This window comes from Lissotriton vulgaris, chromosome 1_1, assembly GCF_964263255.1.
Source record: "Lissotriton vulgaris chromosome 1_1, aLisVul1.2, whole genome shotgun sequence".
Taxonomy (NCBI): domain Eukaryota; kingdom Metazoa; phylum Chordata; class Amphibia; order Caudata; family Salamandridae; genus Lissotriton; species Lissotriton vulgaris.
In genome coordinates this window covers 1,695,923,173-1,695,945,018 of record NC_141685.1, presented here as the reverse complement: position 1 = coordinate 1,695,945,018, position 21,846 = coordinate 1,695,923,173, and the positions used below count along the sequence as shown (strand labels likewise).

General features: G+C 50.2%; 1 protein-coding gene across 1 annotated transcript in view; it reads right to left on the bottom strand.

Moving 5' to 3' along the window:
• TASOR2 (transcription activation suppressor family member 2) overlaps nt 1-21,846 on the bottom strand; it is a 911,282-nt gene that overhangs the window by 100,858 nt on the left and 788,578 nt on the right. The window contains exons 34-35 of the mRNA XM_086918936.1: nt 14,651-14,776; nt 5,712-5,865 (exon numbers count right to left, since the gene is read on the bottom strand). Coding sequence (XP_086775062.1) covers nt 5,712-5,865; nt 14,651-14,776 — 280 coding nt within the window. The remainder of the gene's footprint in view (nt 1-5,711; nt 5,866-14,650; nt 14,777-21,846) is intronic.

The following is a 21,846-nucleotide window of genomic DNA, read 5'->3' as shown; positions in this document are numbered from 1 at the left end:
CTCAGCGGAACCGCATGGTGCCACCTACCGGGGCACAGGGCTACTGCTCAAAAGACTTCTGGTCCAGTATGACACCTGGGGTATGTTCGAAAGGTGAGAAATCTGCAGTAAGAATTCTCTATCAGCAGTATACGTTGTGGGGATTCAGTTTCTTTAGTCCTGTGCTCTTGTCTACCAATGTTAAATGTTTTGTGTGGCTATAAACCTGGTGGCAAATGTGCATTCAATTTGCCAAGTTTATCCTCTCAAGCTCAAGGACAAATACAAAAGCAGAGGTTATGCCTCAGGCTAACTCTGAGGAATGCATTATGTGACTCGCTCCTCTCTCACGGGCTGAGTGGTCGCTCCCAGTGTCCCTTGCAGACATCTGGTATCGTAGCGCTGCATTGCTTCGTTTGCTTTGAATTTTACCATTTCATTTCGCCTGCTGTGTGCTAGATTAGCGCTTTGCTTCATTTGCGCTCTGTTTATTTGTGACTGCTGTTTAGACTTTATCAGCGCGTTTGCCTCTAGCGCTCCGCTGTACTCCCCCCTCCGCCTCCATTTTGTTTGTTGTTGTCGTCCTCATGTGCCCGCCCCGCCTCCCAGCTGAGACGCCCTCGCCCCTCCCCCTCCACTATCCATATATGACAGTTCTTCCCGCGCGCAGCGACCGCGCCCAATCCGCGCCGAAGGTGCGCCAAAGGTAAGCCCGTCTACGCCCGTCCGCGCCTGGACCGCGCCCAGCGCCATACCCCCTGCCCCTCGCGTTGCCCAGCCCTCCCGCATTACCTACGATGCCGCCACCCTCCTAGCCCTTAACCCCGGTCGCGCCCCCAACTGCGTCCAAGCCGCTCCTGGACACACCCATGGACCTTTCTCGCTACTCCTGCAAATTCATCGGCACCGACAACATCTCCGCTACGACCACACCACAGATTCCCGACCCCAACCACCTACAATGCATCTTGCTCAACACCCGATCGGTCCACAGGCACGCCATTGACCTATGGAATCTACTAGACACCATCTCTCCAGACGTCGCCTTCCTAACAGAAACATGGATGAACGCTTCCTCCGCCCCAGACATCACCATTGCCATCCCTGAAGAATATAAGATCACACGCAAGGACCGTACCGGCCACACAGGAGGAGGAATCGCTATCGTCCATAAAAAATCAATCCACATCTCAACCAGCTCTGACGTCAATCTCGCCAACTCTGTCCACCTTTTCTTCCAGATCCACATCGACCCCAAGACCACACTCAGAGGCACCCTCCTCTACAGACCACCAGGACCCCGCGCAAAATTCAGTGAAGACATCACGGACTTCATCACCCCACACGCGCTTCCCTCCAAAGATTACATCCTTCTGGGAGACCTCAACTTTCACCTTGAAAAGAACAACGACCGCAACACCATCACCCTCTTGGACAACCTCGCCAACCTCGGACTTAAACAACTGGTCACTTCCCCCACCCACATAGCAGGTCATACTCTCGACCCTATCTTCACCTCCAGCAATCACGTCTCCTTCAGCCACACCACGGCTCTCCTTTGGACTGACCACAGCTGCGTTCACTTTACCTACAACAAGCCTAAACTCATCAACAACCCCCAACCAACTCTGCAAAGAAACTGGAACAAAATCACCATCGACCAGATCTCCTCATCGCTCCTTCTAAACACCCCAGCCCACTCTTCTAACCCAGACCAAGCCGCCGCCAACTTCTCCCTATGGTTATCCAACAGCGCCGACATCCTAGCACCACTGAAAAAACGTCAAAGCAAACCTGGCAACAAGAAGGCCTCATGGTTCAACGATGATCTTAAGAAGTCCAAGAAACTCTGCCGCTCCCTTGAAAAGGCCTGGAAAAAAGACCCAACCACTAGCACCAAGGACGCCTTCAAAAACGCCACCCGCATACACCACCAACTAATCCGAAAGGCCAAGAAAACAGCATTCAAGGATCGACTAGACAACAACGCCCACAACAGCAAGGAACTTTTCAACATCGTCAAGGAATTTACCAATCCCTCGGCCAACTCCAACGACATCACCCCCTCTCAAGCCCTCTGCGACTCCCTGGCTCTATTCTTCCACAACAAAATTGCAGACATCCACAACAGCTTCAACAACCAACCTGGAGACCAACCCACCCAACCATATGCTGAACATTCACCCCCCTTGAACACCCTCAACGACTGGAACCCAATCTCCACTGAGGACACCATCCGCCTGATGAACTCCATCCACTCAGGATCCCCCACAGACCCATGTCCTCACCACATCTTCAACAAAGCAGACTCCATCATAGCACCACACCTCCGAGACGTCATCAACTGCTCCCTCAACTCCGCCACCTTCCCGGAAAGCTGGAAACACGCTGAACTCACCGCCCTTCTGAAAAAACCCACAGCGGACCCCACCGAACTCAAAAATTACCGCCCCATCTCGCTCCTTCCTTTCCCGGCCAAAGTCATCGAGAAAGCTGTCAACAACCAGCTCGCCGCTTTCCTCGAAGCCAACAAATCCCTCGACTCCTCACAATCTGGCTTCCGAGCAAAACACAGCACTGAGACCGCCCTCATCGCAGCAACAGACGACATTCGAACTCTACTGGACAATGGAGACACAGTCGCCCTCATCCTCCTCGACCTCTCTGCAGCCTTCGACACAGTCTGCCACAACACCCTTTTACAACGCCTCAGTAACATCGGAATCCAAGGAAAAGCACTAGAATGGATCACCTCGTTCCTCACCGGAAGAAGCCAGAGAGTCCGCCTTCCACCATTCAAGTCCGAGGCCACTGAAGTCATCTGTGGCGTACCACAAGGATCTTCACTCAGCCCCACCCTCTTCAACGTATACATGAGCCCCCTCGCGGCCATCGCCCGCCAACACAACCTCAACATCATCTCCTACGCGGATGACACTCAACTGATCCTTTCACTCACCAATGACCCTAGCACCGCCAAAACTAACCTACACGAAGGAATGAAAGAAGTTGCCGAATGGATGAAACACAGCCGCCTGAAACTGAACTCAGATAAAACAGAAGTCCTCATCTTAGGTACATCCCCCTCTGCATGGGACGACTCTTGGTGGCCGGAAGCCCTTGGAAAAGCACCCATCCCGACGGACCACGCACGGAACCTGGGCGTCATCCTGGACTCCTCACTCTCAATGACCAGACAAGTCAACGCCGTCTCATCATCCTGCTTCAACATCCTTCGCATGCTCAAAAAAACATTTCGCTGGATTCCCACCGAAACCAGAAAAACAGTCACCCACGCTCTGGTCACGAGCCGTCTGGACTACGGAAACACCCTCTACGCAGGTACTACCGCTAAACTCCAGAAAAAACTCCAACGAATCCAAAACGCCTCAGCCAGGATCATATTAGACATCCCGCGTAACGAACACATCTCCGATCACGAAATCGGACCAGAATGCCTCAACTCACGACTGTCCTTCTACACCCCCCCCGCCAACTACGATCCTCCAGCCAAGCCCTCGCCAATGTACCTCGCATCAACAAGACCACCATGGGAGGAAGATCCTTCTCATACCTGGCGGCTAAAACATGGAACTCACTTCCCACTTACCTTCGCCTTACCCAGAACCACCTAGCATTCAGAAAGCAACTTAAAACGTGGATATTTGACAAGTAATCCTCCTCCCCTCCTAAGCGCCTTGAGACCCTCTGGGTATGTAGTGCGCTATATAAATTTTTGTGACTTGACTTGACTGTTTATCATTATACCAGCCTCTGATCCCGCAAAGCAACATGCCTTCAAACAGTGGTGTGAATATTCCTATGCTGAAAATAAATAATGGCTATTAAAAGCAATTTAAGTGAACAATCTTAGGCTTACCACCCGGGAAAATCTATCTGTCACCCCAAAAGTATAAAACATTCAGAAATAGTGCCAGTGAAGCACCTCACTCGTTGCGAAACAAACATTCAGGTTTGAGAATGCCTTACTTCAGCCAGCCTAGGAACATCAATTACTAAAAAGTAATAGTCTGAAAACCTCACTCGGGTGGAGTGTTCCATGGAGGTTTTTTTAAATCCTAGTCATGAAAAAAAAAGTTCTATGATACGGGGTATATTGCGCCCTATTATTGTTCCATGAGCCTGATGTTAGCAGAAACAAACAAGAAGAGGACCTTTCAGTTCAACGCAGAAAATTCATGATAAAGGACATTCAAAATACTTTTAAAACAACCTGAGCAAGAATAACACATCATTGGAGAGACCACGTTATGGCACTTAAGACCCCTGAGGAGGATGACCCCATGGTGGCCGTTGATTAACAATCGGGTTTGACTGCAACTCATCATGTCAGCCAGCAGCTGTTACTGACCCTTGGGAAAGATGTCCGGCCCTGTGGCGACTATAACCGTCTTGATGCACTATGAGCTTCGGTTCTTAGCTCTCCACAATTGCAGGGGCGAGCCCTTGCACGACACGCCTTGGAGGGTGGTGGGGGAGGGGAGGCTGGGGGTTAGTTGAAGTTGGGGCAGGGTTAGTTGAGAGTAATCAGTTGAATAATGCCCACATATGAACTGTGTCACATCCAAGGTGGGAAGAGGGCAGAACAGAGGGCAATACTTACCTACACAGGGGATCCTATATAGTGGCTAATGGCTACGGGGAACGTGTTACATGAATTTGATTGTTTAGGCCTATTACTGGACGCTGTACATGAATTTGATGCAAAACAATAAAAAATGTTTAAAAAAAATCATTGGAGAGAACACGCGGATATGGATTTTAAATGATTTAAAAACATGTCTTGAATTTGCAAGATGGAACATGTCCTTGCCCCACTGCTTACAAGCATTTTTTTAACAAACATATGCTATGTATAGGTATTTGCCCTCGCTTGTGATTGGTTTCATAGGAAAGTGCATTACTAGTTGAACCTACAGCGGGAAAGTAGAGGCAGTGTTCATTTAATACATTAATGCTGGTATCCCAATCCAAAAGGCCGTTCCGCAACTGTTCGGGCTGGACTGTTCCCATGAGGCACAGGGTCAGACTGATTTGCATATAGCCATGTCTGAACTGGGGTGGCAGAGTGGGCTAAAGAACAGTGATGGATCAAACCCAGATCTTTTGACTGGGTGTGAGTGTTTGATTGGTTCAGATTATCCGTCCATTACCACCCCCTTTTGTACCGCTTTTGGCCGCCATAAGTGTGACAGGGTATGCTCAGACGTGAGTCCCTTGCTCACTTTGCCACTGGATTCAAGCAAGCCGGGCTGAAGACGGCTGGAATGCCAGAAACCGGTCCTCGGAAGCTTGTTTCCGGTCCAGGGAAGGCATGCCTTGGCAGTTCGGGCTGGACTGTTCCCATGAGGCACAGGGTCAGACTGATTTGCATATAGCCATGTCTGAACTGGGGTGGCAGAGTGGGCTAAAGAACGGTTATGGATCAAACCTAGATCTTTTGACTGGGTGTGAGTGCTTGATTGGTTCAGATGCTCCGTCCATTACCACCCCCTTTTGTACCGTTCCGTAACTTGAGTCGCAAAAAAAATTTATTCAGGCAGGCAAGATCTTATAAAGGATTTTGACAAACCTTCCAGTGAGCACTACGCCCTAAAGGTGACACCAATTTATAATCCAAAACCAATTGCCTTTCAGAAATTTCACAATTTGAGACTTAACAGGTGTTTTATTGGTCACATTTATTCAATGACAATAAAAAAAATGCTTACCTAAAGTTACATTTTCGAGGACCGTTTCGTCTGATACAACAAAACCTCCTGAGTGGAAAAGCTTTTGATAAGTGCCATCTGTTATATCTTCAGGACTATCTACTCCAGCAAATGTTACACTAGGTAGCATCTTCAAATGGAGCAAATCAGGAATCTATAAAGACAGAAGAAACATTTCTGAAGGTTTACCGAGATAAACATGACTGCTGCACTCTTTTCAGACAATACATGTAAAGGTGAAGGTACCATGACTTGTGTTCAACCATCTAAATAAACAAACACATTTCCAAGCAGGCACGGTACAGTAACGTATTCAAACTGATCTTAAAAATATTATTGCTATTATAAAACAGAAGACTGCGAGTAGCTAGTGCAAAAGCTCTCAAAGAAAGTAGAATTGACACCCCACATGGCACACTGCAGAACATTAGTCACACGTTTTGATAATTCAACATATAAGACTTTTATATACTTTCCAGCTGTAAGGTGCACACATATAACCAATATTTACAAGCTTTTAGACAATATTAAAACAAGGTCGTGATAAGGCCAACTTAAAGGTCATACAACAATGTTATTGAAAGCTAACTTTTAAGCTTCACAGATTTACCTGCGTCATTTCCTATTTCCCAACTGACACTCTACACGGCAGAGAGATCCAAAGAATCGTCTTTTGACCAGATCCAATCAGGTATTTTGAAGGGACTCCAATTGTTGTCTAAAACATGATTTTCTCTACCACTTTCTCTATCACTAAGCTCATGAAGACCTACCTATTTTGTTGCTGCAGGGGTTGGACTGGCTGAGGAGGGAAGTTGGGATGGGCAGAATAATCAAGACAAATTCAAACAAACATGCTAGCACAGTGACCATATTCTCCAGACAAGGGCGAGTACTCCTGCTAGCCATCCCACCATGACTGAGAGTGACCGAGAGGTCAGGTGAAGCTGGGCGCTCTCCAATACTTTTGTCAATTGGTCCCTGATTTTGCCTGGAGGGAATTCACAGCAGGAATGATGTTGAGAGGCTTGTAGGTGTACTTCATAGCAAACTGCTCCTTCTCGCTGTGGTGTTTGTCTTTTGCAGATTATGGATCTTTCATTTAGAAGAATGTCGCACAGGTGATAATGGCATCAGTCAAGAAGTCACAAATAAGGGTTTAGTAAGTTCAAGTGGTAGAACGGTCACCACAAATGAAGACTGGCATATTCCTTTTAGCCAAGGAAGAAAGTAGGTTTACTTCTCATCCTTGCCTTAAAAATAAACAATGCACAATGAAAAGTATCCATTTCACTCACTTCACATTCTATGTGGTATTCACAATTCTTTCACATTTTGGCTGAAAGTTGTGATATTTCTTGCCAGTATCATGTTCACAACCTACTTCCTAAAATAAAAAAAGAGCCCTCAGACCGGCACGTATCTGAGGCAGCATCACTGGCCAATCTTTGCTTGAAGTGGGATAAGCAAAAAGACTGAACATTTAATTATGCCTAACTTCGGAGTTATATAGGCTAAGTTTATCTCATTAAGGGCAACAGTTCGCCTTTCTTATAAAGTAATGCTAATACTCCCAATTAAGACTATTAAGAGATTAGGGCATAATAGAGATAAAAGAGCATGTACCTTTTTCCAACGGAACAGCTCAGTGCCACAAGGAAGCATGCTATATGAGTGAAAGTGGACTTTAAAGATAAAAACAAATACATTGCTCGTCAATGTATTTTTGAATTATTAAATGTAATAAAAGTATGGACTGCAGGGGGGCGTGGCTTCGTGGGCGACGATGGCGGACGTGGCTCCTTAGAGCACCCGCCGGCCCGCTACTTATCCTGTGGATTTATCCTTCCCCGAACCTGTAATTCTCCCTACAGTGACGGCGGAGACTGCTGGGGACGGAGGGCACCCTCCGGCGCTGTATCTAGGGCCCCCGATCGCCGGCTGGAGAAGCTGTTGGTGGCGGCGCGCGCCGGGCCTGCCCGCCGCGTGGTGAGCCGGGGCCTCAATTTTTGCCTGACCCCGCCTGCTAGCTCCGAGCGCCGGGCGGCCTGCTTGCTGGTGGGCCGCCCGGGTCCTGGACGGCTGGCTCCTGGCTGCCGGAGGAGGGGCGGGGGAGTCTCCTGCCGCTTGTGGGACCGGGAACATTGCTGGAGGCAGTGAGGAGGCGGCGCTGCGGAAGGATTCCGCGGACCCCGGGACGGTCGGGTCCCCCGGGGCTGCCGGGGGAAGGCGCTGTGACGGAGCTGGCGCTGGACTGCCGGAGTGAACAAGGGAGCGCCTCATCCGTTTTTGCGGCCTGCTGTGGCCCTGTGGTGTGGCCCCGGGGGGAGCCGGTCCAGTGAACTGCTTGTGCCCCATATTCCCACCGACCCGGCGGAGCGGACTGCGGCGCGTCAGCGCCTTTCTCGCCCCCCGACTCTGGGGCCAGAACTGGTGGCTGGTGCAGCCCGAGGGGGCGGCGTTGCCTGGTTGCCGCGGCCTCGGGGCCCGGTGGTGCCTGCCTTCTCGAGGCAGTGAAGTGCTCTATGGACTGAGGTGAGCGGCAGTGGCTGGTGCGAACCTGCGGGGGCCCCCTAACGGTGGGGGGCAGACCCGACCGCTACATTTGCTACTGGAGGCCCTGGCTGCCATCGGGAGCCGTTGATCGCTGGTGTCTGGCGTGGTGGTGGTGAGCGGGTGTGGCGCAGTGCCCTGCAGGACTTCCAGGCCCCAGTCTCACCCCGGATAGTGGCTGATCTCGGAGGACAGTGTGAGGAAGGCCTGCCACGGAAGCGAGTCGGCCCGCCGCAACTGTCTGGACCATGACCAGAGGCGGGGGTGGCACGGGCTCCACCAAGCAGGGGACCATTGATAAGTTCACCGGTCCCGGTGGAGGCTCGGGGGCTGCCGGGGGTGGCCAGGTCGCCGGACCGGACAATGCAGCTTTGATGGCGGCCATCACGCAGTCAAGAGACATGCCAAAATTGGTGTGGTGGGTGTCGATGTAATGCTGCTGCGCCAGGATCTCCGCAACGCTGTCGCCCGCATCACGGAGACCGAGACCAGGGTCGCGGGGGTGGAGGGAGACGTCGGCGCTCTGAAAAGGAAAATGGCGGAGATGGAGAAGATCCAGAAGGGACTGGCTCTTCATGTGGAAGATGCAGAAGGGCGAGCGCGAAGAAATAACCTGCGCTTTGTAGGCTTTCCGGAGGATTGCGAGAAGGGACCCATGGACGCCTTCCTGACAAAGTGGTTGGAGAGCTGGCTTCCCCCGGACAACTTGTCACGCTGCTTCGTGGTGGAGCGAGCGCATAGAGCCTTAACACAGAATCCACCGGTGGGGGAACGGCCTCGGCCAATCATCGCAAAAATCCTGAACTTCCACGACAGTGACACCATACTCCGGGAAGCGAGGGTCAAAGAGACTTTGCTGTTCGACAATCATAGAATTATGATCTTCCCGGACTACACAAGCAGGTCCAGCAGCAGCGCCACTCCTTCCTGGCGGCGAAGGCCAAATTGCGCGGCCTAAAAATCCAATATTCACTGCTTTATCCAGCCCGTCTGCGGGTTGTCTTCAACTCCAAAACCCACTTCTTCGACTCCCCGGAAGACGTATTCAAGTGGACAGATGAGACGGTCGGGATCCGACCGAACGCCCAACCGGGACTGAGCTCTGGACCTTCGCGTGGATCATCGCAGGAGAGGAGCGACCCCGCCAGCAAGGGTAAACGACATCGGAAGTCTCGTTCACGACGGCGGTCCCTGTCCCGGGAGGGCCTTTTGGGTGAAACACAGCCTGACACTGATCAATCTGGCAAAGAAAACTGAACACCGTATGGATCCAGCCTTTGTCGATTAACCCTGGTCCGTGGATGGACTCTATGGAGGACTTTGCTCTGGTGATGGAGCGGACGACGACTGGTGCAGTATGACTTGGGCCTTGGTGGGGGGATTTGGGGCCCTTGCCGGGCTGGCGCCTGTTTACTGCGCCCTCCCTGTGCACCGGATAATTGGTACAATGGGGTTCGGGGTACTGTTTGTGGGCCGCCTAGTCCTCCCAGTGTTGGGGGGTGGTCCTAAGGGTGAGCCCTGTTAGTTGGGGGGAGTAGTTGGGATCCATTGGTATGGTGGGTTTTAGGCGCTCTGTTTTGGGCCTGAAGCTCCACATGCAGCGACAGGTACTTCAATGTTTTTTGAGGTATAGGGGTGGGGGGTGGGTTCTGGGAGTTGGGCTGTTGGGCTGTTGGGGGGTTGGGGCTGGTGGACCGGGACAGGGGGGGTTGTGGGTGTTCTGAAGGGGGTGCACGTGACTTCTGATGTTTTGGCTTGTGTGGTGTGGGAGTCCTGGGTCGGGCCCTGGAGGTTGCAGAGACTTGTTCATCGAGACTATGGTTAACACCTCGGGCAGGAACCTGCTGGTAATTCTGTGCGAATTTTGAGCTGGAATGTCCGGGGGCTGTTGGACAAGATCAAGCGGGGGCCGTGTTGCGCTGGGGTAAAAGGGACTCGGCTGATGTAATGCTCCTCCAGGAAACACATATGTTGGGTACTAAGGCACTGAGCTTGCAGCGATTTGGCTTCCACCAGGTATTTCATGCGGGGTTCTCCAGGGGCTCTAGGGGGGTGGCCATTCTTGTCCACAGAGGGCTGTCATATACCCACGAGCGTCACTGGCTCGATCCCCAGGGTCGGTATGTGTTTGTGAAGGGGAGGATTGGAGCGGAGCCAGTGGTGTTTGGCAGTGTGTATGCCCCCCCGGCTGCAGTGGTCCTTGGCGGAGAAACTGTTTGACCTAAGGGCCGAGATCCACCACTCCCTGGCAGTGATTGGTGGTGACTGGAACGATGTAGTGGATGTGAATCGGGACAGGCAGAGGTTGCAGGGGGTCGCGGCTGCGGCCTCTCCTACGCGGCTAAAGACGATGATGGATGGGTTGGGATGGGCGGATGCCTGGAGACACCTGCATGCCAGGGCGCGTGAATATACCTATGTGTCAGCAGTGCACGGCTCCTTCTCACGCTTGGATTGTGTATTTGTGCCAGGGGCTTTCCTTGACAGGGTGAAATGGGCCGCAATTCGGCCTCGGGGGCTGTCTGATCACTCCCCTGTAGCGGTGCAGATTGACTTGCGCAAGACACGCCAACCATTTCGGTGGCGGATGTCCTCATGGCATCTACAGCAAGCGGCCTACACCCAGCATATGCGCAGTGCGATTGCCCACTATTGGCAGGAGAACCTGGCGGGAGGGGTTGACGCGGTGACGGTGTGGGAAGCCATGAAACCCACTATGAGAAGCATTGACCTTGCATGGTGCGCTGCTGCCCGTCGTACTCGACAGGAGTTCATTGTTACAGCTGCAGAGCGGGTGGAGGTGCTGGAGAGACGATGCCGAGGAGAGGGTGATGACATGGCACTGCGACTGCTTCTCCAGGCGCAGCAATCCTACGCCTCGGTGTTGCTAGACGAGGCTCGTCAAGCGTGGCTGGCTACGCGGAGCAGGGTATACCAATGGGGGGATAAGTCCTGCACCATGCTTCATAGGCTCTGTCAGCAAACGCTGCAACCGATCACCCTACCAGGCCTCACTGACGGGGAGGGGATCACGATAACAGACCCTGCGACTCTTGCGGCGAGCTTTGCGCGCTACTATGCCGAGCAGTACGCTTCTCGGGAATGCCTCCCACCTGACGCAATTGATGGGTTCCTCGCAGATGTTCCCCCTCGTGCAGTCTCGGACGAGGTGAGGGAGGCCCTAGACCTCCCCTTGACGGCGGAGGAGCTGGGTGATGCACTGGGCCAGCTCAATGTGGGCAAAGCGCCGGGTCCGAGTGGGTTCCCCAGTGAATTTTACAAGAAATTCCACTTGCAGCTTGGGCCGCACTATAGGCGGGCGTTGGAATTGGCGCGGGAACGAGGTAGCCTGCCGCCGGATTGGCGTTAAGCCGAAATTGTGGTATTCCAGAAACCAGGTAGGCCTCCCGACCGCCATGAGTCTTATCGCCCTATATCATTGATCAATTTCTAGGCCAAACTCCTGGCCAAGGCACTGGCGAACCGCCTGCTCCCACATATTGCAGATCTGGTCCACCCGGATCAGGCAGGCTTTATGCCGCACCGGGCGACGAGGCATAACATTCGGCGTGCACAGGCGGCGGTAGATGCTGTGGGGTCGACGGGGATCGGGCAGCGTTGTTGCTTGCGGATATTGACAGGGCGTTTGACTCTGTCAGCTGGACCTACCTCTTTGCCCTCCTGCCGCTCCTCAACTTGGGACCGGTGTTCATCTCCTATGTGAGGCTGCTGTACACAGACCACCGCCTCGGTGCGTATCTCTGGAGCGATCTCTGAGAAGTTCCCAATTGCTAGGGGTACCCGCCAGGGATGCCCCCTCTCTCCCTACCTCTTTGCGCTGGCCATGGAGCCATTGGACGTTCGGGTACGTCTAGATGCACAGTATCGAGGCTTTGTGTGGGGGGCGGAACTCTCGGACCGCATCGCATTGTATGCGGACGATGTCCTTTTCTTTATGACCGACCTTCACCGCTCTGGCCCTCGCATGCTGGACATAATGTGAGTGTTTGGCGAGGTTTCGGGACTCTTCCTCAATCCGCGTAAATCGACCCTGTGGTTGCTGGGTGACGAGCCGGAGACATACCCCTGGGCCTCGGCTCTACAGGTGGCGGTCGGTGGTCTAAAATACCTAGGTGTCTTCCTGTCGGACTCTGCTGCTGTGGCATGGGAACGCAACGTGCTGCCGGTATGGGACAAAGTCCAATCGGACGTCAAGACCTGGTCACGCATGCCCCTTAATATCTATGGCAGATCTGCCATCTTTAAGATGGTTGCCCTGCCACGGCTCCTCTATCAACTACAGAACCACCCGTACAGGATCGACCCGCAGTGGTTCCGTCGTGTGAATTCAGTACTTGGCCGATTTCTGTGGGCTGGGGGTGCCTCCAGGGTAGCACTGCGGACTTGCTTTCTTTCCACGTACTGTGGAGGTCTGGCTACCTCTGACCTTCTGTCCTACTACCAGGCCTCGCATCTACTGGTGCTCAATGAGTGGTGGTATGGCGACCACAGCGACCCGGCATATACGTTGGAACACTTTTTGATGGGGGATGCCAAGCTACACACACTGCTGTACTCGGTCAGGCGGCGGAGGGCGCTGCCGCGGGTCACCCAGGTGGTCTTCATGATATGGAGACAGGCACTGCGCCGTATGGGATGGTGGGGCAGGCTGACAGCTGAAACTCCGCTGTAGAATAACGGACAACTTCCAGCACTGGCCTCTCTCTCGGGCTTTGGAGGCTGGGACGCCATCGGGATTTCCTCACTCGGCCATGTCCTCACCGGGACTACGCTCAAATCCTTTCAGGACCTCAGCTCCGAATTCAATATGCCCAAGACCCAATTTTTCAAATATCTACAATTTCGTCATGCACTCGCACCGAGCCTGGTAGGGATGGACCAGCTTCCCGAATTCAGCCCAGTGGAGGCCAAGCTCTTCATGGGGGACCTGGGAGATAAGAAAGTTTCCAAAATATATCGAACGCTGGTTACTCACTGCTCTTCTTCTCTCCTGTCACTGAAGGCCTCCTGGGAGACGGATGTTGGCCCGTTGGATGAGGATGACTGGAGGGAGGCCCTTGAGTCCCCCGCGGGGCTGCCATAGCTATACGCCTCAGGTTCATACAGTTTAAATACCTACATAGGGCATACTACACTAGGGAGCGATTGTGGAGAGCGGGCCTCATTGCCGCTCCGGAATGTTTGCGCTGTGGAACTGAAAGAGGAACGCTGCTGCATACGGTATGGTCCTGTGTGAGTCTGACCCGGTTTTGGAATGGGGTGTGGAATTGTTTGTCGGAGGTGCTGGGGTGGGACCTCCCTCGTACGCCCAGACTGGGCCTCCTCCATGTCCTGGAGAATGTGGGAGGCAACATCTACAAACGCCACCTCCTGTCACTGGGGTTGGTTGTAGCTATACGGGATCTGGCGAGAGCCTGGAGGAGCGAACGTGCCCCCCCACTTAGCGCCTGGAAGGCGGGATTAGATTTTCTTATGGGGCTGGAATTACCTGTGTTTGAGGCCAGGGGGTGCCCCCGGAAACACTATAAGATCTGGAAGCGGTGGGCGGACTACAAGGGGTTGACCTTGGAACCCCCAGTCGATATAGATGATGTGCCACCTCTGGATGGGGACCTTGGGACCTAGGACGTTATCTGACACCTGCTTTGCCTTACCCACGTATTTGGTGAACTGTGAACACGTGCACGGGGTTAGGGTGGGATAAGGGGTGGGTAGCCGGTGAAGGGAGTTGGGGTATGTTTCTTGGGGGTTGGTGGGACATGGGATGGGGAGGGGGGTGCTTCCAAATTTAGGCCTTCTAGTCATTCTACCATGTATGTACTGTGGACAGTATCCTCCTGATTGTGGAGAACTGTACTTATGCTTTGCCTAAACTTCCAATAAAAGCGGTTTTGGAAAAAAAAGTATGGACTGCAACAAAAAGAGTTTGAAAGGTTAAACTATGTTCTTCACTTGCATTAAATACTCGTGCTATAAACAATATTTTTTGACTTCTAAAAAGTGAGTCAGTTGGAAATGTACAATGGTAAGAATTTAAATACCACTTAAAAATTACAAGAACCTTAGAAATATGGTCAGTCAGTGGCAATATTCCCTTTAATGCAAATAAGCACACATACAGTTAAAAATTAACTAGTGTGGTGGGTGCTGTGACAACAGAATCTAGAGTAATGTGCTTTCCACGATGTCCTCTGCAAGCACCAAGAACCAACAGCATCCATACAAGATCAAATTAAGAACAATCTTCTGAAATGCTTTGCTTCTTTCTTATATTCAATTAATAAATATATTCCAGAAGTTGGTGAAAGAAATAAAAGATTTTTGTTCTGTCCATTAAATACCTTTTAAAGTAAACTAAAACTCACCTCATGGATATGCAAAGCTATGTCTTCGTTCCTCATGACGATAGTCAGTACACTGTCTTCTGTCCGCTCTGCTTGGCAGAATTGAAGAGGCTCCATTTCACTGTAGCCATCCAGCTTCAGCATCGTCTGAAAAAGAAATATTTGCCATCATATTTAAAAGACTGAAGGCAGAAAGGCAAAAAATATTTATTGTGACAAGTCTTTTTCATTACTCATAACCTGAGTGGCCAAACACCCAGGAAAGACATATGCTTATATATGAGACAGAGTACATTATAAAGATATTAAAATTCACAGAGGAGTTTCATGAGCATATAGAGGAACGAGGCAGAAGGCCGCTTTCCTTTATAAATTTATGGAACTCCGAGGTGACTAACAATATCCTTATGTAATGCAGGGGGGTACTTTATTCCTTATAATGCAAGGATACACCATCACCTTTCCCACAAAACACCTAAATCCTTGTTACGTAGCTCTTTCATATAAAGGAGAAAGCATATTTGTAAACATGAAGAATAAAAATAGAATATCTTGTGCAAAATTAAACACATCAATATAGCTGTTGAACATTTGTTACAAACAAATATTCAAATCAGTTTAATAATAGTCTGTTTTGTTTATTAAAAAAAACAAAAAACAAGGCGCAGTAGCTGGGAATATGTAAAAAGATACAGAAAGATCCTAAGTATTCCATAATTACCTAGGGAGTGCAAAAAAAAACATATCTCCTTTCTGCTTCTCACTGTACAGCTAGAAAAACAAAACAGAAGAAAGAAAAGCCATGTTCGGCTTTCGTTTTCTAAAGAGCAGCTTTGATTATACTCTGTGACCAGACTTGTCTTTTCCCTCCGCTGCAGGCTTTGGCAGCAGGCATTGTGAAATTAGAACTCAACTGTTATACGTTATTACAGTTGAGCAGCGAAGGCTTTTGTTTAGAATAGGCGACTGGGTGTGTCACAAATTGTCTATATATTATATAGGCCGTGGAGGGATCGCACCATCCAACAACACGGAATGGATGCTTACAAGGGGAAACTTCCCCTTGTGAAAAGGCACACTAGGACTAATTCTAACAGGCAGAGTGCGATCCGGGGGCCCAATGGAGGGCTTGAAAGACAATCCTAAAGTTATTTGAACAATCGGGACCCACTGGAGGGCTTAATTATGCGTTACCTAAACCACAAGGACCAGCGTGCCTTGCGAAAATTATCAAAAGCAAAAGGCACACCTGAGGCCAACTGAAAATGTTTAAAAGCACGCAGGGAACTCGTGATTATGCATGAAATTACCTTTTGTTCAAAAGCCTCTGAGGAAAGAGGGAGACACCCTCTGAAACGCGTCAGGCTGGAAGGATTGAAATAGGGGATCGTAAGCTTTTTGTTCTCACAAATATAGGTTGTTCCTTACTTGATGTGTTGTGCGGCCTCATCTGCTGGGAAATATTTGGAAGATATTATATATATACACATACTGTGGCATTTGAAAAAGGCGCACAGTCGAAACCGGTCATGCCGTCTAGTTTCTAAATGAAGCAACCATACGTACCCCACTGTGTCCTCTGCTCTTTTGGGAGGAGAAAGTATATCTATAAGTGTATATATATATGGTCCAGTTGAAGACTGATTGCAGTCGAAACGTGTAGGCCGTCCATTTTGCACTTTCTTACACATGGTGTACTTAAAATAAACTAAATTAAATTATCCTACTGTTGTGGTGCCGTGACTTCCGTCGTGAAACCTGAGAACGTGAAGATTCAAAGATATATATATACATATATATATTACCTACTGGCGGTCGCCAGTAGGTATATATAGTTAGGACCTAGTTACCATAGGAAATCCCCAACATTCTATTGGGAATAACTTTGGCGCCGATTGAGGAATCTGCGTGTAATTTTCCTTAAAATTGCTTTGCTCCGCTACGCTCCTTCCCTGAAAGTTTCGGGGGGATTCGTCAAGCGGGGGCCGAGAAAAAAGGGGGGTCCCAAAACATGTTTTCCCCATGTTAATTTCCATAGGGACCTTTAGACACGGCTACAGCCTGAACGGCTGAATGGAATTACACCAAACTTGGCAAAATGGTACGGCCTGGTATGCAGATGTGCCTTTGCTATGTTTGGTGAAAATCCCTCCAGTAGTTCTTGAGAAAATTGAATTTGAAATTTTTCAAATGGCATTTTCTATGGGAGTTTAGACACGGCTACAGCCCGAACTGCTGAACGGAATTACACCAAACTTGGCAAAATGGTAGGGACAGGCATGCAGTAGTGCCTTTTCTATATTTGGTGAAAATCCCTCCAGTAGTTGTTGAAAAAATTGAATTTGAGCAAATTATATATCTATATGCGTTCAACATTCTATTGGGAATAACTTTGCCGCCGATTGAGGAATCTGTGTGTAATTTTTCAGAATTTTGGCCAGCTCCGCTCCGTTACTACTTGTGTAACGATATATCTGTAAGAGACATTAGTTAGTGATAGATTCCTTACCTTAGAATATCCCCAGGCGTCAGACTGGATCCGGAAACGTAGCAATACCCTTGCGCGTCGGTAGGCATCGTCTGCGGCTCCGCGTCCGTCGTCGTGGGCGCTGTGATGACGTCGTCGGAGCACTTAGACGCTGCCTCCGCGTGCTGACGTCAGTTCTTAGACACAGCTTTTCCGCGCCAGAAGCGCTGAGCCATGTTAAAAACCAACACTGGTGCCATTGAAACTAGGGCCCTGAAAGGGGATGATCTTAACCCTAGATATCGGTTCGCAGAACGGGGATGATGGGTGGGTCGGTAAGGAATCTATCACTAACTGATGTCTCTTACAGATATATCGTTACACAAGTAGTAACTTGTGCATCTGAAAGAGACACATTAGTAATAGATTCCTTACCTTAGAATAGATACCCCAGCAATACCAACCCCGGTGGTGGGTCTGCGAACCAATAATCACACCAGAAAGTCCTGGAGGACGGAACGGCCAAAGAAGCCATCCCTCCGGACTTGACTGTCCAGGCAATAGTGTCTTGCAAACGTGTGCAGCGAGGCCCACGTAGCTGCCTGGCAAATGCCCTTCAAGGGCACTCCCCGGCCCAAGGCAGTTGTTGTCCCCGTGGCTCGGGTGGAGTGAGCCCGCAATCCAACAGGGGGCTCCTTTCTAGCCAAGGAGTGGCATGCCTGGATACATAAAATGATCCATCGGGAGATGGTCCTCTTATGTACCGCCTTCCCCTTCTTAGCGCCCACGTAGCCAACAAAGAGTTGGTCATCCACCCGGAACTGGCGTGTGCGATCCAAGTAGAATGAGAGCGCACGTTTTGGGTCCAGACGGTGGAGCCGCTCTTCCTCTTTAGAGGGGTGCGGTGGCGGAAAGAAGGTAGGCAAAGTGATGGACTGCCCGATGTGGAAGGCCGTGACAACCTTGGGCAGGAAAGATGGCTTCCTACGCAACACAACCTTGTCCGGATGGACAGAAAGGATGGGGCCGGTTCATGGAAAGTGAACTCTCCAAACGGCGCCGGGCGGCGCCGTTCGGGCGCCGGAACCGGGTTGAAGGAGGCGTCGGGGATGGCGCCGCCCGAGGACGGCGCCGGGGGTGACACCCGTGGGGTCGGCGCCGGGGAGGTAGTTAAATCCACCGGCAACGACCCGGATCTGGAACCGGATCCAGCGGGGCCCTGCGGCGCCGGGGCCGAAGCACCCGACGGCGTCAAGGCCGAAGCCCCCGACCCGCTAGGGCTCCCAGACTGGGCCGCTTGGCCCGAAGGCGCCGCGGAACCCGTCGGGGGAGAGAGGGACCTCATGGCCATGAGGAACCGCTCAATCTCCCCCGGCGTCGCGTCAGGCCCAGGGACCGGAGGGTATGAAGCCGGACGCGACGCCTGCGACTCCAACGGACCCGCGTGGGCGGTGCCACCTGAACCCCCGGCCGCGTCGCGCGAGCGTCGAGGGGAGTCGAAAGAGCGATGACGTCTCTTCGACTTCTTGTGCTTACCTGACGACTTCGACCCTGAGGAGTGATGTCGACTCCCGGAGCTATGACGGCTCCGCTCCCGCGACCGGTCCCTCGACCTCGGTCCGGACCGGGACCTCTCTTGGCGCGGGGCCGACTGCCGGAGTTCGAGTCGCTTGCAGGACCGCTCCCGTCTAGCTTTCAAAGTGAGGGCCCAGCAGTCGAGGCAGGTCTTGTCGTCAACCATGATGCCTCTTGTAAAATGCTAACGATTCTGATTAAGTACGCTGAATCAGACAGGCAAAAAATGTTAGTAGAGATCGATCAGATCATGGAAGTTCTAAATAAAGACACAGATCAAGACCTTGTCACCAAGCATTTAAACGAGATGAAAGATCGTTTAAAGAAACTGGAGACATCCATTAAAGAACGTAAAAGCCAAAAGTTCATCAGGGACAAATTGGATTATGAACGGGGGCAAATTTACACCTTCGCTAAAAAATTCGACACCATACGCAAACAGAAAATGAACCCTCCCCATGGTAAAACAAACCAATCCGATGCAGGCAGTGTGGTTAGCTCGGATGTGGAAACTGACCCGGAAGAAGGCGCAAGTGGGGGAGCGGGACTTGCAGCAACTGTCTCGACTGTGATAGATGAGTTTGCTTTTTTAGAGGAGGATCGGCGCTTCAACCTGAGACCGAGGCGCTATGTATCCTACACAACAAAACCAAGAGGAAGAGGCAGAGGAACCGGCGGCGGAAAGGGAGGAGAAAACGCCAAAAAAAAAGCGAAATGATTGCTGCTGAAACATCACAGGGAGAAGTCAAAGACTCAACCATCATTAACCTGACTAAACTAACCCTGTCATCCAAGGAAGAGCAAGTGTTAAAATTGGGCTTATCCTTCTGTCCGCCAGCAGAATTCAGTTATGTAGATACACGCATAGATACTTACAAATTGGTGAGAAACTTAAAACTGAAGAAATTCTTTGCTCTCAATAAGTTCAAGCAACCTCAAGTGAATATGGAGTCAAAAACTGCTGCTACCGTTATTGACAATTTGCAAGTCTCTGATATGGACCTTATGATGGAACTTCATAGTTTTGACAACATTGATGATGAAATTACAACTTCTAGGGCTCTGGAAGTTAATGACGAAGCTCGAGGTGACACAGTAGATGTGCTTAGCCGAGCCCTGGATCTGGCTAAAGAACAGAATGTGGATATTTCTAAAACCGTGAGCACTGACTTCAGAACTAAATCGAAATTCACCCCCCTCAATGTGAGAGACTCTGTTGACATTTTTCACGAGTTGGTGGTCAATGACCTTAAAAATCTAGAGAAGTGCACAAGTGTGCAGAATAAAACATTTAGCAAGCAGGAAAAGGAGTACTTTGCCTTAGTGAATAAGTTGAAGTCTAACAGCAGCTGTATTGTACGTGATGCAGATAAAGGGGGCAATGTTGTCCTATGGGACAGGAATCAATATTTGTGTGAAAGCTATAAGCAACTAAACAACAAAAACAATTATGTTAAAACCATTGATAAAGTCATGTATGATAGCTTTGCTAAATATAATATTCAGCTACTTGAATGGTACAAACTTAACCTAATCTCTAAAGAAGAGTTGCAATTTCTAAGAGTGAGTAACCCAGTAACACCGGTGTTCTACCTAATACCCAAAGTGCATAAGTGTGCGGTCAACCCCCCAGGGAGACCTATAATCTCTGCAATCGGGGGGGCCCTGGAAAGCACCTCAAAATTTATTGACTCTTTTCTCTGCCCCCTAGTCAAGCAACTCCCATCCTATGTCCAAGATTCAGGGGATTTCCTGCGTAAGATCTATGACCTACCTTGGGAAGAAGACTATCTTCTCATGACAATAGACGTCACCACACTCTACACCAGCATTAGACATGAGGACGGCCTGAGGGCCCTGAGACATGCATTACGAGCCAGACCGATCAATCTTTGGCTACACTCACAAATGCTGGTGGAGATGGCGTCTGTTTGTCTCAACAACAACTTCTTCCTTTTTGAGTCTACTCTCTATAAACAGACATGTGGGACCGCGATGGGCACTGCTTCGCCCCCAGCTATGCTAATTTGCATATGGGCTGGTGGGAGGAGCAGGTGATCCGGGCGGAGTTCCACACTGAATGGGGTGTAAACATATTACAGTGGAGTCGGTATATAGACGACCTATTTGTAATATGGAAAGGTTCAGAAGCCAGCGCTAGGAATTTTGTAGATAAGATCCAGGCCAATAATTTGAACTTAAAATTCACAAGTGAAATCAGTTCTACATCTCTGAATTTCCTTGATTTAACCATTTTTGTGAAGGACGGCCAACTACATTCCCAACTGTTTAGAAAACCCTCAGCAGGGAATACACTGCTTCACGCAAACAGTTTCCATCCCAATAGCCTCATCAGGAGTATCCCTTATGGGGAGAGTTTGCGTGTGATACGTAACTGCAGTGACCCTGAGGGCCAAATACGAGAGCTCGGCACCCTTGAGAAAAGATTCAAGGCCAGGGGATACTCTCAATCAAACATCTCAAGTGCAATACAGAAGGCCAAAGTGAGAAGTAGGGAGGAAATTCTTTTTAAGAACCCCTCGAAAGATCAGGTAGCCAAACGCCCCATGAGTAACATCAGAATGATCACTTCATACAATAAACAACATAAAGCAGTAAGGGGGATCATCAAAAAGCATTGGCACCTTATAGCCAATGATCCGGTACTTGAGCAGTTTGTACAGAGGAGACCTGAAATTACTTACAGAAAAGCCAGATCGTTCAAACAAATGTTGGTTTTGAATGTGCTGCCGGCTACCATCCAGCATCAAAAGAAGGGGTTGGATTGGTTGAAAAGGAAACCTGGCTTTATCAAATGTTTTAAATGCAAAGCCTGCACTGCAGGAGTTAATACCCGCACATATCAGACTGGAATTTCTAAAAGACTTAAATCCATCAGGGTTTTTTTTAGCTGCAAGACAGATTATGCTGTTTACGTGCTCCAGTGCCCATGCGGCCTGAGGTACGTGGGCAGCACAATTCATCCAGTCCATGTTCGTATCCTGCAACATATGAGAGCCATCAAACATGCCGATCCAGCCTACCCGGTAGCCCGGCATTTTGAGACATTTCACAATCAAGATGTAACAGGGCTCTGTTACTTTGTTGTTGACTCTGTCCCCATCAGCAGTAGGGGCGGGGACCGCTTGCAGAAGTTGAGACGGCTTGAGTCCAG